Source organism: Hemicordylus capensis, chromosome 12 (assembly GCF_027244095.1).
Source record: "Hemicordylus capensis ecotype Gifberg chromosome 12, rHemCap1.1.pri, whole genome shotgun sequence".
Lineage (NCBI taxonomy): Eukaryota > Metazoa > Chordata > Lepidosauria > Squamata > Cordylidae > Hemicordylus > Hemicordylus capensis.
The window spans coordinates 7,474,768-7,490,829 of record NC_069668.1 but is presented as its reverse complement, the minus strand read 5'-3'; the positions used below and the strand labels follow the sequence as shown (position 1 = coordinate 7,490,829).

The 16,062-nt window shown below is 48.0% G+C and overlaps 3 protein-coding genes across 4 annotated transcripts in view; 1 reads left to right on the top strand and 2 right to left on the bottom strand.

The window, feature by feature from the left end:
• The window catches only part of DHX33 (DEAH-box helicase 33), a 15,977-nt gene extending 13,108 nt beyond the window's left edge, over positions 1-2,869 (bottom strand). The window contains exons 1-2 of one of the 2 annotated variants that reach the window (XM_053274590.1): positions 2,498-2,869; positions 484-644 (exon numbers count right to left, since the gene is read on the bottom strand). In XM_053274590.1, the coding sequence (XP_053130565.1) occupies positions 484-644; positions 2,498-2,717 (381 nt within the window). In that variant the 5' untranslated portion in view covers positions 2,718-2,869. Of the gene's footprint in view, positions 1-483; positions 645-1,998; positions 2,145-2,497 lie in introns of those variants that run through there. The other variant, XM_053274591.1, reaches the window with a different exon arrangement.
• On the top strand, positions 2,659-16,062 carry MIS12 (MIS12 kinetochore complex component). The gene is made up of 3 exons (XM_053274592.1): positions 2,659-2,789; positions 11,795-11,989; positions 14,967-16,062. Exons 2-3 carry the CDS (start codon positions 11,906-11,908, stop codon positions 15,678-15,680), a joined length of 798 nt encoding a protein of 265 aa, XP_053130567.1. The 5' UTR covers positions 2,659-2,789; positions 11,795-11,905; the 3' UTR covers positions 15,681-16,062.
• On the bottom strand, positions 5,735-11,317 carry DERL2 (derlin 2). Its single transcript, XM_053274593.1, has 7 exons — positions 11,158-11,317; positions 10,434-10,499; positions 9,726-9,799; positions 9,138-9,231; positions 8,052-8,247; positions 7,320-7,410; positions 5,735-6,241 (listed from the first exon to the last, which is right to left on the bottom strand). Exons 1-7 carry the CDS (start codon positions 11,248-11,250, stop codon positions 6,136-6,138), a joined length of 720 nt encoding a protein of 239 aa, XP_053130568.1. The 5' UTR covers positions 11,251-11,317; the 3' UTR covers positions 5,735-6,135.

Below are 16,062 nucleotides of genomic sequence, written 5' to 3'. Positions count from 1 at the left end.
CTAAGGCAGACCCTGCTTAGCAAAGGGGACCACTCACACTCACTACTGCAAGACCAGTGCAGCAAGGACAAGGAGATGCAGGCATTTCCATGTCTAGCTCCCAGCTCCAGGAGGAGGGCCGGTCTTGTGGCAGCAAGCATGAATGGCCCCCTTTGCTAAGCAAGGTCTGCCCTGGTCTGCATTTGGATGGGAGACTACCTGTATGAGCACTGGAAGATCTTCCCCTTAGGGGATGGAGCTGCTCTGGGAAGAGCTTCTGAAGGTCCCAAGTTCCCTCCCTGGCAGCATCTCCAAGACAGGGCTGGGAGAGACTCCTGCCGGCAAGCTTGAAGAAGCCGCTGCCAGTCTATGTAGACAAAACTGAGCTAGATGGACCAATGGTCTGACTCAGTATCTAGCAGCTTCCTATGTAAACCACAGACTGTGGGAAACCCAGATTCTGGCCGCACTGGCCCCATTTAACTCAGCCCAAAAGTGACCTACCAGTTTCCCCAGTTCAGTTTTCTTCTCATCAGAGACGCGGGTTGCCAAGGATATCGCAGCAACCCGACGGGGCTGGGTCACGGCCACAACGCCTTGGCGCCCGATTCCCCCTTCATAGAGGTATTGCGGGATCTGAGTTGTCTTCCCAGAGCCTGTTTCTCCTGCAGGACATCAAGCGGTTCAGAGGTCAATCAAAGCCTGCTAGACCTAGGACCCAGTTAGAGGGTTTTCTCTACTTTACCAGCAGAAAATGGAGAAGAGCAAAATAGGTTAGATTATGGTAAACTGGGGGGGACGGGGGACGGACCTGTCTCCTGGTATTTTAATTCAGTTTAGTGCCAGCTCTTTTTCCTGTGTTCCCTCTAACAAGGATTCCTAGATGTTGTGGACTACAACACCCATCATCCCCAGCTGCAAGTGCCTTGGCGGGATGATGGGAGTTGTAGTCCACAACATCTGGGAATCCCTGTTAGAGGGAACACTGTTCTCTAACCCTTGTTACCATCACAAAGGTTATAATTGTCTTTGTATGCAAAGACCCTGCATATATGGTGGATACTGTATTTACCCGAATCCGAGATTAGGTTGTTTCCAAGTTCCTTGATGTTAGAAATCAGGGGTTTGTCTTAAACTCAAAATTCTCTTCCTAGGAACATAGGAAGCTGCTGTATACTGAGTCAGACCATTGGTCTATCTAGCTCAGTATTGTCTACACAGACTGGCAGTGGCTTCTCTAAGGTTCATTTCAGGTAAATACAGTATAACTTTGTATTTCTAAAGGGATCGTCTTAAATTCAGAGTAGTGTCCTATACAGGTAAATACGGTACTTATTCTTTTAGAGCGTTGGGCACAGGCAGCCTGGTGGAGTGGTCAGAGCCATGGTTCCCCACCTGGGTTCCTTCAGATGTGGCTGAACTACAACCCCCAGCATTCCCAGCCACAATAGATATAGCTGGGGATGCTGGGAGTTGTAGTTCAAACACATCCGGAGGAACCCAGGTTAGGAAGCACTGGGTTGGAGTGTCTAATGCTTCTCAGCCTTTTGGCTAAGATCAGGTGTAGAGTGTCAAACTAGGTCTAGGAAGACTTGGGGGTTCAAATCCCCCACTCAGCCATAAGGGTCACTGCGTGATCCTAGGCCAATCATTATTTCTCAGCCTAACCTACCTCATAGGGCTGTTGTGAGGATAAAAGAGGGTGGGGAATCTTGTACATCATCACCTTGTAGTCTTTGGAAGAAGAGTGGGATAAAAATGAGTGTGAAAAGCCTGCTGGACTCCCTGAGGTCTCAGAGCTCAAAAAACTCGGTTGGTGCCCCCCCCCCCAGTTGTCCGATTTAGAAGTCGGGGATTGTCTTAAATTCAGAGTCCTCTTCCTTTCAGATAAATGCAGGTATAACCTGTATTTTTAAAGGGGGTCATCTTAAATTTAGAGCCATCTTGGATTTGGGTAAATATGGCATTAAGGGCCTTGAGGTGTACCAAAGGCGAACAGCCTTGCCCATCACTGCTTACGTGAAAGCCAGGAGACAGAATCATGAACATTGACATCCTGTTCCCAGCAAAGCCTTGCAGCATGTGCACTAGCCCAATTCAGTCTGCAATCCCAAGTGTAAAAATGGTCCAGGATCCCACAGGCCCCACCCCTTCCCTGCAGTGAGGGAAAAAGGTTGGGAAAGATGCTATCCTGGCCAGGAAAAAAAAAAAGCTGGCAGGGTGGGGCCTTAAACCCCGCCCCCAAGGGGGCAAATATACTCTAGGTTCCGCCCTTCTGCCGCAAGGCGGCAACCAGGGCAAATAGAGGAGGCGGAGAATAGACCCGCCTGCCCGTCCACCCAGCAGAGTTGGAGGAGGGCAGGGCTCTGGCGCCAAGCCACGCCCACATGCGCGGCAAGGTTCCACAGGGCCCACCCTTTCTCGCAGGATTCCAAGGGGGCGTGGCGTCTGCAAACCCCGCCCTCTGCTACCCTGAGGTAAAAAAAATGTGGGGGGGCCCCCGGAAAATTCTCCTCACCAATCAGGACGGCGCAGTGCAGGCTGCGGAGCTGCCCGAGCAGCGCCCCCTGTGCCTGGAAGATGGGCAGGCTCCGGCGCTGATTTTCTATCACCGAGGAGGAAAGCGGCGGCTGGCACTTGGCTCCGGCCGGTGGCAGCATCGCTCTGCGCGGGCCTGTCGCCGACGCCAGTTTCGGCCTCTTGGACGGCGGCAGCAGCTTGCCACCCCACTGAGGCATTGTCCGCCGCGGGGGGGGGGGGTCAGCTGGCGGCGGCGGCTGCGTCCCTCGCTTCGCCGGCAGCAGCGTCAGGTAACATGCTTCGCCTAGGCCCCGCCTCGGATCGCGCGGACTATATTTCCCGGCATGCCTTCGCGAACGCGGCGCGGGCGCGACGCATGATGGGAGTTGTGGGCCATTAGAGCGCCTGCGCTGTGCGTTTCTCTCGGGGAGGCTGTGCGAGCGGTGTTCTATTGCGCGCCACCTAAAGGTGGCTGGAAGCATAACATGCCATGTTGGGTTTTTTTGTCCAACGGAGAAACTTGATGCTACGAACCACTGAAGGGGCGCACAGACATTATTTTATTTATTATTATTAATTACTGTTACTGCTAGACTCTGTGTATATTTCCACTGCTCCCAGAGAGGTCGTAGCTGCGTTAGTTTATGGCTAGTCTGGAGTCCCCAGGAATTGGTATCCTGGAGATCTGAATGGCTCGATATTGTGGAAAAGATCGGGGGGGGGTGTCTCCAGGAATAGCTTCAGTCCGAGTTGGCAACCTTTGCTTAGTCCGTCGCATTATGAGGACCCAGAGAGTCTTGTGGCACTTTAAAGGCTAACCAATGTTAGCCGTTCAAGTTATTTCGTCTTTAAGGAGCCACAGGACTCTTGGTTGGCTTTGTGATACACGATTGATTTTGCTGTGATTGTATTGCTATTACTGTATGACCGTTAATTGCGTTGAGGAGGGAGTTGGCTGGCAGAAAGAAAATGTAGAAAATGCCATTGACTGAAACGCAAGGGAAAATATTAAAATAAATAAATGCACTTGGGAAAACTGTGCCGGAACTGAACGTGACTCTCTCTAGAAATGTTACAGGCTTGTAGCACTAGTACATAAGATCATAAGAACAGCCCTGCCGGATCAGGCCCGAATAGGCCCATCTAGTCCAGCATCCTGTTTCGCACAGTGGCCCACCAGATGCTTCTGGAAGCCACAGGCAGGAGTTGAGGGCGTGCCCTCTCTCCTGCTGCGACTCCCCTGCAACTGGGATTCAGAGGCATCCTGCCTTTGAGGCTCGGAGGTGGCCTGTAGCCCTCCGACTAGTAGCCGTTGATATACCTCTCCTCCATGAAGTTATCCAAACCCCTCTTCAAGCCATCCAGGTTGTTGGCTGTCACCACATCTTGTGGCAGAGAATTCCACAAGTGGATTATGCGTTGTGTGAAAAAGTACTTCCGTTTGTTGGTCCTAGCTTTCCTGGCAATCAATTTCATGGGATGACCCCTGGTCCATGCATGATTTTATAGTAGTTTATGGCCTGGGAGACACAGCTGCCATTTGTTTTTTTGAAAGGAAAGGAGAGAGGTTAAGCAGAAAGTCCCTACTTTCTGCATAGGGATTAAAGTAAGAAGCGGAAAGAATATATCTTAAAATATTGTTTACAATGAATAGAGGTTCCCCTATTGCAGGCTGTGATTAACCTGATCTTGGGTCCCCTTTGCTAAGCAGGGTTTGCCTTGGTTTGCATTTGGATGGGAGACATGTGAGTGGTGTAAAGGTATTCCCTTTGGGAAGTGGGTGGAAGACCAGTGGCTTGACTCTGGATAAGGCAACCTCCTGTCTCCCTGTGATAGTGTGCTGCTGCTGCTGCCTCGCTTTGCCCTTCTGCTGCTATACTGATTGTGCTGTGGTGTGTTTTGTTGTGGTTGGTGGGTAACTTTGAGTGTGTATTGCCTGTGGGCAGAAATCTTGCAATCATCAGTGAAGCAGTTGAAGGCAAAGCTGTCCTCTGAACAAGTGTGTGTGTGTTTGTGTGTGTGTCCCCCAAGGAGGGTGGGTGGGTCATGCTCCCCTCTGAAGAAAAGGCGTAGTTTTCTTCCTTTCCAAAGAAAAGGCTTTACTGCGTTCATGGTACTATGTAACTGTATTAAGGCAGCTTCCTATGATTAAACATGGGTCCTCTGTTTGTAAACAAAAAGCCATATATAAACATTTGATATCCACATGTGAGCAGGTACAAGAGCCAAGCCATTTCTTCCCTATATCTCTGGTATAGCCTTTTGGCTGCCTTTGCTCCTCTCCCTTTTAAAACTCTGCGTTGCCTCTGGAATTGAAAAGGGCACATTGCTCTTTCTCCCAAGATAGACAGACAGACACACACACACTCTTTCACTCGCTCTCTCTATCTGGATATAAATCTTGCTTTTACATCTATATTGAACCACACTTGTGGCCTGCTTATGCCCCCCAGCTGTTTTTGGACTACAACTCCCATAATCCTCAGCCACAGTGGCCAATAGCCAGGGATCATGGGAATTGTAGGCCAATATCTGCAGGAGAGCCGAAGTTGAGCAGCCCTGGATAGCCCATCCTGAGCTAGACAGACCAACAAGCAGCTTTCTGTGTTTTATATTCACTGGGCAGAATTCGGGGCCACAAATACAGCTCGTTAGCTGTGGTTAAATCTCGACGAAAGCAAAAGGGCTTACCTGAGCTGTGACTAACTTCCTGCCTCAGTTTTAATGGGATGTAAAACACAATCCTGTGCTCAATTACCCTGAAATCCCACTGTGCAATAAGTGTTTGGGAATTCAGCCTTATTTGTGACTAACCTGAAGTCGGTCAGGGATCCTGCCTGGTACTGAAGGTCAGATGTGAATCCTAGCCCCCTCCATGGGACTGTAGTGTCTATAAAGTTTCTTCTTTGAAGGAAGACTAGGGTCTTGCTCTTTTAAAATAGATGGAAATCAACCTGTGTGGGATCTTAGGCAAGCTAACATACTGTATGAACTACACACAGGTATTAACTCGCATTCAGCTGTCTCCATTCCTGCCCAAAGCAGCTGTCAAACCACAAACACATCAGCCCAGTTTCTTTTCCCCACCTTTTAAAAAGAACTCTCAGCATAGTTTGAGCTGCTGATACTTTTTTGGGATCAAGGCTGGTTTGTCTCACTCTTATACACTTTGGCTGACATCACAGCAAGCACACTTTGAAATGGAGAACTAGTTCTATCTAATCAAACAGAAACATAATAAAAGGAGAAGTTTAATTCCACTCTGGAAGTTCTCTAATCCCTGTATCAAACAAATGTGGAAAAATGCCTCAGATATTTGTGTTACACAAGAACTGATGGTCTCATTCAGTGGAGCTGGCAATAGCTGCATGTCCAGTCAATTCTTGGTTCTGTTCAAATGAATTTTGATCAATCAATGCAGCAAATATCCCCAAGGTAAGAAGTTATTGGCAGTTTCCCGAAAAAATGATTAGAACACCATATATATATATATTTTTAAAAGTGCTTCATATGTTCACATCAGTAAAGCTGTCAGAAGATGTATTTTTATCCACAAGAGAGCAAAAAGAAATCTCCAAGATAGTTCTTCCATTTAGTCTCTCTTGAAGGTCTGGTTGTTGGCCAAGCAGTCTCAGTTCAGCCTCTCAGCCGCTGTCCCTCGCCCCAGGCAAAACCTCCGGGTCGCTCTTCAGGCAGCGGGTTGTAATTGGGATCGTCTTCTGGCGTATCAAATATTGTTTTCCTAGAACACAAGTGTTGGAAGGGGGTGGGAGAGAGAAAAAAGCTAACTCAATATCCCAGCTTTTGGTCAGTGCATTTTCTTTTGGCAGTTCACAGCTGAAAAATCGGAAAGTCAAGGATGATGAACCTGCAGCTCTATAGCTGTTGGACTCCAACTCCCATCATCGCCAGTAGCCAGGGGTGATGGGATCTGTAGTCACACTGGAGGACCTCAGCTTGGCCATCCCCAATGTAGGGCTAGAGCCGAACTGACAACCAGGGGATCCCTTCCACAGGAGTGCTTTCTCGGAGTCTAAAGAGACTGTTCCTCACAGCCTCATAATTTGATAGCATTTCAGGCTTGGAGCAAGACATTCAGGTGGCCCAGAGGGCAATCTGGGCTCCTTATGTAACAAAACACCAAAGGTCCACTAGTCAGTTTCCATCAGTGGCCAGCTAGAAACCACGAACATTTCAGCTTAAAAAAAAAAAAAAGACTTTAGGATCTGCATAATTGCCAAGCTAAGGACAAAGATGCAGAAGGACCAGAAACGAGGAGATAAAGCACCCCTACAGAATAACCCCTCATCTCCATCCCTTCTCTCTAGGTTTTAGAATGATCACACCACCTATGAATTGAGTTCCTCAGGAAGCTGCCTGGAACCAAGTCAGACCAGTGGTCCGTCTAGCAGGACTGCTCAACTTCGGACCTCCTGCAGATGTCGGCCTACAGCGCCCATCATCCCTGGCTATTGGTCACTGTGGCTGAGGATGATGGGAGTTGTAGTCCAAAAGCAGCTGGGGGAGGGGGCGAAGTTGAACAGGCCTAGCTAGCTCAATAGGAATCTCTCCCAACCCCACCTGGAGATGCTGCCAGAGTGAACCTGGGCCCTTTCGCATGCAAGCAGATGCAGCCCCATATCCTGAGGAGAGTCTCTTCCAGCGCTCACACGTAGCCTCCCATCCAAATGCATACCAGGACAAACCCTGCTTAGCAAAGGGGGCCATGCATGTGTGTTACCACCAGACCGATTCTCCTCCTATTTGGGGACAGCCTCTTCCCCCAGCTTCCAAAATGCACCATGCAGGAAGACACTTACAGAATCGAGGGTGTCCTCAGAAGCCTTCCTCCCCCAGGCTGATTGGGAAAGACATCTTCCAAGAAAAAGTAGATGTGGCCCACAGCAATTCCTAAAGTCAAGAAAAGTGGGGTGGGGTGGTTTAGGCACTCTTCTGAAAAAAGGTTCAGAACACACACAATCATTTCCTCATAAGAAGAAAAGGGAGGAGTCCTCGCTCAGTGGCCCAACACGTGCTTACATGCAGAAGATCCCACGTTCAAAAGCTAAAGTTGGTCAGGGGGAACACAGGAAGCTGCCATATACTGAGTCAGACCACTGGGCTATCTCCCTCAGTGTTGTCTTCACAGACTGGCAGCGGCATCTCCAAGGTTGCACGCAGGAATCTCTCTCAGACCTGTCTTGGAGGTGCTGCCAGGGAGGGAACGTGGAACCTTCTGCTTTTCCTAGAGCGGCTCCATCCCGAGGGGAATATCTTCCAGTGCTCACACTTCTAGTCTCCTGTTTTTACACAACCAGGGCAGACCCTGCTTAGCTAAGGGGACAAGTCATGCTGGCTACCACAAGACCAGCTCTTCTCTCCTATAGGAACACAGGAAGCTGCCATATACTGAGTCAGACCACTGGTCTCTCTAGCTCAGTATTGTCTACACAGACTGGCGGCGGCCGTGTAGGCAAAGCATAGCAAGCCAGAGGGGCCCCAAAGGCAAAGGACTGCAGCGGATTTACTGCCCCAAACAGTCACTGTCTTACCTAGGAGGTCGACAATAATGGAGTTCCCCAACAGAAGGGAGAATCCCATGAGTACCCAGGGAAGGAAAGGAGCCTGGAAGATGAGCAGCCCAAAGAAGTTCATGCGGACAAAAGGATTCCTGCGGCTCCAGACATATACCAGCATGATGGTGAAGGCCTGCCCCAGGAACACCAAGTTGACAAACAAGCCAAAGAGCTGGCGGAGAGGAGCGGTTAAAGAGATACCGGTGGAGAAACTGTCCTCGCCCAGACGCAGGTTGGGGAATGCAGGAGCCGCCATGGCACAGAGCCCCCCCCCCCGTCCCGAGAGCAATCCGCGTTTTTCACGCTGCGTGGTCTAGAGACCCAGGGGTTCCAAACTTGGGTGGCTGAACGACAACTCCCACAACCCCCAGCCACAATAAATTGGGAGTGATGGGAGTTGGAATCCAGCGACGTCTGGGGACCCAGGTTTGAGAAAGCCTCAGTTCCGAGCCGTGGCGAAGCATCTTCAAGAACTCAAAAGGCGGCATTTCCAAATGAACCACAGGCAAGCCATGCCTTCGGCAGCAGCGCGGCCTCGTCACTCCTTCCCAGCTGCACGGCCCAGCAGCCTTCCAAGATGGGGTGAAGGCTGTGGTGCAGTGGTTAGATCAGGGGCAGGCAAACGTGACCACACACACCCAGATGTTGTTGAAATACAGATCCCATCATCCCCAGCTAAGGAAAATGGGAGTTGTGGTTTCACAGTTGGAGGGCCAAGTTTGCCCACCCCTGAAATACTGAGTTGGACTAAGAGTGGGGAGACCCGAGTTCAACTCCCCTGTCATCCATGAAACTCAATGGGCAACTCCGGGCCAACCACTCCCAGCCTAACCTACCTCACAGGGTTGTAACCATAGACTCCTTGGACGGAGAGCAGGATATAATAACCATGGTTCGCCTCTCATTCCCCAAGCTGTGGTGCCAAGCCATGGCGTTGATCTTCACACTGAGTAAAACCATGGCTGCCTGGGACACAATCTGGAACCACTATGGACCTCTTGGAAGGGCCACTCCAGATCTTCCAACCCCACAGAACTGCTAGCTCAGCCAGTGAAAGGATACAGTCATTAACAGTCCACCAAAAAGGAACATAAATACAAAGTCTGCCGTCCGGCCCCGGAATGACCCTTCCTCGAGCATGCGGCAGTAGCGATATCTGGACAGAGGTCAGGAAAATTCTCCATCGGCAGACCTGGGGAAACGGCTAACCCTCCCGTGAGGACTGTGGCCCAAATCCAACCCTTTTGCATCAGTTTGTTCAAGCTGCTGCGACATAGTGGCTAGCAGACAGAGCGCAGAATGGGGACTTGGGTTTGAATCCTGGTAACCTCCATCTTCTCTGTCTGTGAGATGGGAATAATTGGGGTGAAGAAATGTTGGCTCAGTTGATCAGCCAGACAAAATATTTTACTCATCAAGCTATATTGATACATCAGGACTTTTTTCACTCATCTGACATCGTTTTTCACTCGTCCCAGACTAGTAGATTTCAGCAGCCCAGGGGATAATACTTACTTACGTTATGGGGTTCTTGCAAGGATGACAAATCAGTAATGCACCTGAAGTGTTTTGCATACCCGGAGTACTATACAAATGCTAAATATTATTACGAGTGGACAGCCAAGCTTCAAAGCGGTTTTTAAAAGATACAGAAAAATCATATTAAATAAAAAATTGAATCCAACTGGTCCAAAGAAAAGGTAATTTGTAATAAGCCGCCATACCTGTAAGATATTAAAACATGCATGTTTAGCAAGTCGCCCTTTGTTTTAATTAGAACAGTCCCCAGATAGTTGGACTACAACACCTATCATCCCCAGCCACAATCTTCCCAGGTAGGGAAGCCCCGAATTAGATGAATTCTTAAGTCACGTTAAAGGTACAAGCCCAAACCAGCTTGTGTAGAAAAATGTGTCTGCCCCCCAATAATGTGAAAATTCACAGATTTTGAAAGAGTGGTATAAATAGGAGATACAATCTTACAGGCTTGCTTTATTTGGGTCTGGATGTGCCACCTCTTCATTAACCACAACTGCTTGGCCCCACTCTTTCCCTCTTTAGCCACACCTCTTTAAACAGGCATGCAGTAATTGAGAAAGGGTGCCTCTGAGCTTGGGCAGAGTGCCATTTACCATGCAACAGCCCTTCCTCCATTAAGGGCTACAGCTTTTCCCAGGGCAGATGCTACAGCTCGCCTGCAGATCTGGGCCCAAAGCAAAACAGAGCCCTGGTTCCTTTGGCAGCCTTTTGAGAAAAGAGGCCATTTAAAATTTAAATTAAGGCATTCAAGATTCAGTGGTAAAGACGGACACTAACTGTCTGTAAAGGCTGGCGGGAGGACATACAAGAGGCACTTACTTGAAAATGTTTAAATATTAATTCAGGGTTGAAGTACAGCTGAAAAGGTGTGATTAATTCTAATTGCTGAAAGACAGAAGAATTAAAATGTCAGTGTGGCGACACTTGCATTCAAGAGCACCGTAACCAAAGAACCTTGAGGGACGTAATGTAATCCCACCTTGCATCCCACTTCTCAGATCTGTCATTCTGCAAATCCTTCAGCCCAGTTACCTCTTCCCTCCTGATGAGCCTCCCATTGTTTCTAATTTTTAATCCCACAGTCCTTGACTATTGGCCACCGCCAGGGAGGAGGGGCGCTGTAGTCCAAAAGCAGTGGGGTAGCGGGGCAAAGTCGTGCCGCGCTGGTCTAGACCCACCTCACAGGGCGGTTGCAAAGGGGTTCTCCAAGTAGGGTCCCCAGCTCCTGCTGGACTACAGCTCCCATGATCCCCAGCCCCAACAGCCTTTGGATGATGGGAGCTGTAGTCCAGCACCGCCTGGGGACCCCACTTGGAGAACCCGAGGGGCCGGGGGCCTATAGGACCTTGGATGAGGAGTGGGTGGGGGGGGAGGAAGCAAGTTCACCAAAGCGGGCACGTCCACGGACGCTGGTGGAGCGGGGAAACGGACCGCGGCAGGAATGGGGCTCCCTGCAAGCCCCCGCATGGCGTGTGGGTGGCAGCCGGGAGGGCGAGGCCATGCGGGCGGCCCTTCCCCGCTCCGGCTCCCTCCCGCCACTTACCACAGCGGCGGTGGTCAGGACGCAGGCGGTGGTGTAGGCCCGGGTGACGGGAGGCACCTGCAAGTACTCCTGGCGTAAGGTCTGGTACGCCATCTTGGCGGCGGCAGCGCCGCCTAAGCGCCTTCTCCTTGCTACGTCAGCGTCTCGGCCCCGGCCATTGGCCAATCGGAGCCGGGGGTGGGGCCTCGGTGGGCAGCCAATACGCTGCCAGCACAGAGCAAGCGAAGTACTAGAATCACGAAGGCGGTGTGCACTTTGGGGAGGATAGGGTGGCGTGGGTAGAATGATAGACAGCGACTGCTGGCCTTTCTTCCTTTAATACGGGATTAATTTCCGTACACTTAAAAGCCTCATGGTTTCCCCCTCGCAAGAGAAGACTGTTGGGCAGAAACTCCTGTCCTTGCTGATGGATTGTATATGTTTATGTATGCAATTAAATATAGCTATAGAGATATAGAGCAGCTACTCCAAAATCCTGGAGTTCTTTTATGCGCGGCTCTCACTTTCTGCTATGGGGAGCCAAAAAATGGCCTTCCGATTCTGAAAGGAACCCGGAAGTTCCCTACAGAGGCTATGCGATGTGCTCCTTCTCATTTTCCTACATCTAGAGCTGCAACGTTTCTTTTCCTGCCCGCAGCCAATCAGCGCCGTCCGCCGCCTGGACGCGAATGACGGATAAACGGCGGAGGGGCAGAGAGCGGCGCGTTGGGGGCGTGGTCAGTTCCCTGCTGCCACTGGGTGGATTTGAATGTGGCGGGAAAGGGCGGCATCTTGGGGTCGAGTAGCTACGGTGTTCCTCCTGAGTTCGAGACCCACCCAGGGAAGCCAAGAGGTAAGGCGAAGTCGGGGCAGCAAACTTTAAATTTGTATAATTCTTTCATGTATCCAGGAGGACGAAAAGGTATCATGCATTTGTAAGCGACACGCCTACTTGCCAAATGTGTGCGACGGAGGCGTATCTAGGGACAATAGCGCCTAGGGCAAGCACTGAAATGGCGCCCCTTGTCCAAACATCTGACACCCATCTTTCAGATAACTTTTCCATAATATCAGCTGAAAAATACAAGTCAAGCTTGTTAATCTTTTAATATTTCAAAAACTATATGGCAGTGGACATAGCCAGACCAAAAAATGCTGGAAAACTACAAATTTCAGTATGCTGGGGCTCATGAAATACCCAAATACTATGTGGAGGTATACTTGGAAAACTAAACAGAAGAGCCTGTCTAATTCTCTACTATGCACTGTAGCATCACTATTACATAAGTTTTAAAAATAAATGGAGAATTTGACTTTTCCCAGATACTCTGAAAATAATTAAAGGATATGCAGAGTAAACTGTGTCACTGCTTGGAATATATTCTAGTCTTTCAGAAAGACAGTTAAAATGAGAGAAAGAGAGCAAGAAACTCCCAGTGGGCCTTAAAACTAAGGATTTCACACTGATTCAAAGACAAACTCACCATTAATAGCCATATTATTAAGACATCATATTTATCTCACTTATCACAAGAAGCAAAGTAAGAGCAAATGAATACAATCCTAGCTCATAAGCTTCAGCTCACTATTCACAAGCCCTCTCTGTACATATTGCTAATCTGAATATGTGTACAGTGACTTATATTATATTAATTTTTTAAAAAAACAATTCACCTGTAGCCCCTTTGAGGGGCTTCCTAAAGGCCATGAGGGGGTCTGCAAAGGTTCCCCTCTGGCCTCTAAGGCCTTGCAGGGACCATTTGAGCATGTGCGGTGGCCATATTTAATTTATTTTTTTTTAATGGCTGAAAACAAAATTGCCTCCACACATGCTCAAATGGCCTCTGCGAGGCCTGGCATGGCCTAGGGACTCACAGAGGCCATTTGAGCATGCATGGTGGCCATTTTGTTTTTGGTGGCCATTTTTTATTTTTATTTTTTAATTTAAAAAATTGGCGCCCCCTTCAAGTGGCGCCGGGGCACGCGCCGTGCCTGCCCCACCAGAGATACGCCCCTGGTGTGCGATATTTATGAAATAAATAATGATGGCCCCGATCCAGCCAACGTTAAGCCCCATCTTACTTTTAGGGAAGACTGGCAAACGCCCGCCTCCTTAAGGAGTTCTGTACAGAGTTGCTTGCGACTATAAACATTGCTATCTTTCAGGAATTAAAAGGGATCTATGGAAATCCAGTCTTTATTTATTTATTTATTTATTTTTAAAGCAGTGCTCAGATGACAGGTTAATTGGGGCAAGATGAGTTATTGGTAGCTTTGCTGGTTGTTTTGGGTTATTTTGTTGCTTGAGGGATGGCGATCTCCTGATTCTTTGGAAAGAAGCTCTAGAAAAGAACTTGCAAATCCAGCATGCAGAACCAAATTGCAAGTTCAAAACAGCAGGAACCAAATTGCAAGTTCAAAATTGCTTTGTAGTTGCTGCTTCCCCCCCCCCAAACAATCATTTGTTTTTATGTGCTTGATTTTTTGATCTCCTTTCATAAGGCATCCCAAGGTGGTTTACAAAAGATAAAATACAATTTTTAAAAAACTAAAAAAGAAAACTCTCAACAAAAGACCCTTTATTGCACAAAATGCCTCATATCTGCAGCATGAGGCATTGTGTACAGAGAACGAAACCTATGAGAAAAAAGCGTGAAGGCTAAATAGTGCCTACTATCTGTTTGGGGGGTTGAAAGGAACTTACAAAGAAGGAAGCGTTATTTATAGACAAATTGAGATTCCACTTCTCTCTCCCTCCTACCCAATCCTGCTCATTATCTCTATGCCAGTCATGGAACAGAGTCACATCTAAGGAATTTAACATCTGGGAAACGGAGAAGATCTTTATCTGTGCTCATTTGTTTGCTTAACTGAGGAAGGTGTGTTACACCAAAACATTTTATTCATGTTGTATACCAACTTTTAGATGTTTTCCTTTTTAGCACAATAAAGGGTCTTTATTGAGAATTGAGTTAATATATGTGCATTGCATCGCCGACATATCAATGTATTAAATAATAAATAAATAAACTTATACTAAAAATAAAAAATTAAATCCTTAAAATTACTTAAACAGTAAAAACTGTAACACACACAAAAAACCCACCATAAAAAAAGACAAATTGAAGCAAAATTGCTGAGATGCTGGCTATTCCTAAACCCTCATCTGCTCTGTAGTAAACCTTTCCCCCTTGTGTGTTCCCCCCACAAATGAGTTCTGAAAAACAAGTCTCTATTTGACTCTGGCACAAATAGCACTGTCAGTGAAACAAATAGCACTGTCAGTGACTAATGTAGAAATTGCAGTATGTAAGCTTTTGTGTTGCAAAGAACTCTTCCTCCAGTTGGGTGGTCAAAAACAAAATTTAAAGAATAGATGTTTAACACAAATGCATTGAAACACAACTGATGGTTGGGTGCAGGTTATTTTTTAATTTCCAAATTTTAATTCAGTGCTCATAACTATAATCAAGTCTTAGTGTACATAACTGCAAGAATCGCCGTTTCTCTCTCCATCCTGTCTCCCTTGTGTCTGTTTTCTTAATTGTAAGCCCCTTGGGGCAGGGACCTGTCTGCTCATTCAGGGCAAAAGAAGCCACAAATCGGCAATTTCCATCCAAGTGGCTTGTGTGCCATTTTCCTCGCTTACCTGACATTCATATTCTCTCACAGGAGTATGGTTCTTGGTAATTGATTCTAAGCTTGCTCTCCGCTGTCCCTAGAATGTTTGCGAACCTTCTGTGACTTGACAGCTATTCTGCCATTTGCTAACGAGGGCTTTCAGGCAACACCTAGCATTTTACCTATGATGAGACTGTGTTTCCTTGCAGATTTCCACACCGCGTGTCGACAATCTGCATGTCAGAATGTCTGACATTCCAATGGTCTACGAGACCCAGTTCTTTGGCTTCACCCCTCAAACGTGCATGCTGCGGATCTATATTGCCTTCCAGGACCACCTTTTCCACATGATGCTGGTAGTGGAAGAGGTGATTCTGAAGAAACTGGAGAACATGAGCCACCTTAAGGTCACCCCTTCCCTAATCCGGATGGGCACCGAGAAGTTCCTTTCCGTCATGAAGGAGCATTTCAACCTGTTCTTTGGCAAAATGGAACAGATGCTTCTCCAGATTGTGCTGAGCATCCCAAAGAACGTCTTGCATCTGGAAGACAAGGTCCAAGAGAAATTCAACCATAGTGCAGCACAGTTTCAGGATCTGCAGAAAGAGATTGGTGCGTTAGAACAACAAGTGAAGGCGGAAACAGCTGCAGAGCAGGCTCTTCGAGCCGAACTGGAAGAACAAAAAGCCGTCCAGGTGCACCTTGAAAAGACACTGCAGTGGTTCGACAGCTTGGACAGCGTATGCAGAGCGCACGGGACCAGCAACCTCAAAGAAAGCCTGGCCTTCCTGAAGAAAACCTCCCACAAACTGCAGGACATCGTGCGAGAAGTCGACAAACACACCACATCACAGAAGCAATATGTGGGTCAAAAGGAAGAGGTTGGAGAACAAAGCAGGACCCTCCCCCATTTGGACCAATAATGTTCTTTGAAGAAGCATTTGAAGTGTGCGTCTTCCCTTAATAGTCAGTTTTGAAAGACAGTTGGGCAATCTCTGGACAATAAGTAGTGGATGTGTTAATCCCCGGACTAAGTCTCGGTCCAGGGAGTCTCTTAACTACCAACACTAGACCACAACTAGTCCACTAGTCCCTGGATTATTAAGTCCCTGGACCAAGAAGTAGACCTTGTTATTGAAATGTGCTTTAAAAAGGAAAAATAGGCTTTTATCTGCCACCTAGATTCTGCCTTAAATCCAGACTCCCCGCATCCATATTGCCATTTCTGCTAGCAAAGATATTGGGGCTCTGTTCCACACACATAATGTAAGAGCAAAGCAGTAAATAAAAATGCAATTAGCCTGA

Excerpts from the sequence above, each read along its gene's own strand:
- DERL2 (XM_053274593.1), bottom strand. The coding sequence starts at position 11,250 with ATGGCGTACCAGACCTTACGCCAGGAGTACTTGCAGGTGCCTCCCGTC. Across the intron at positions 10,500-11,157 it reads TCCTGACCACCGCCGCTGTG|CAATTAGAATTAATCACACC; the intron begins GTAAGTGGCGGG and ends TCTGTCTTTCAG. Across the intron at positions 9,232-9,725 it reads TTATTTAATATGATTTTTCT|ATATCGCTACTGCCGCATGC; the intron begins GTATCTTTTAAA and ends ACCTCTGTCCAG.
- MIS12 (XM_053274592.1), top strand. The coding sequence starts at position 11,906 with ATGTGGCGGGAAAGGGCGGCATCTTGGGGTCGAGTAGCTACGGTGTTC. Across the intron at positions 11,990-14,966 it reads CCACCCAGGGAAGCCAAGAG|ATTTCCACACCGCGTGTCGA; the intron begins GTAAGGCGAAGT and ends GTTTCCTTGCAG.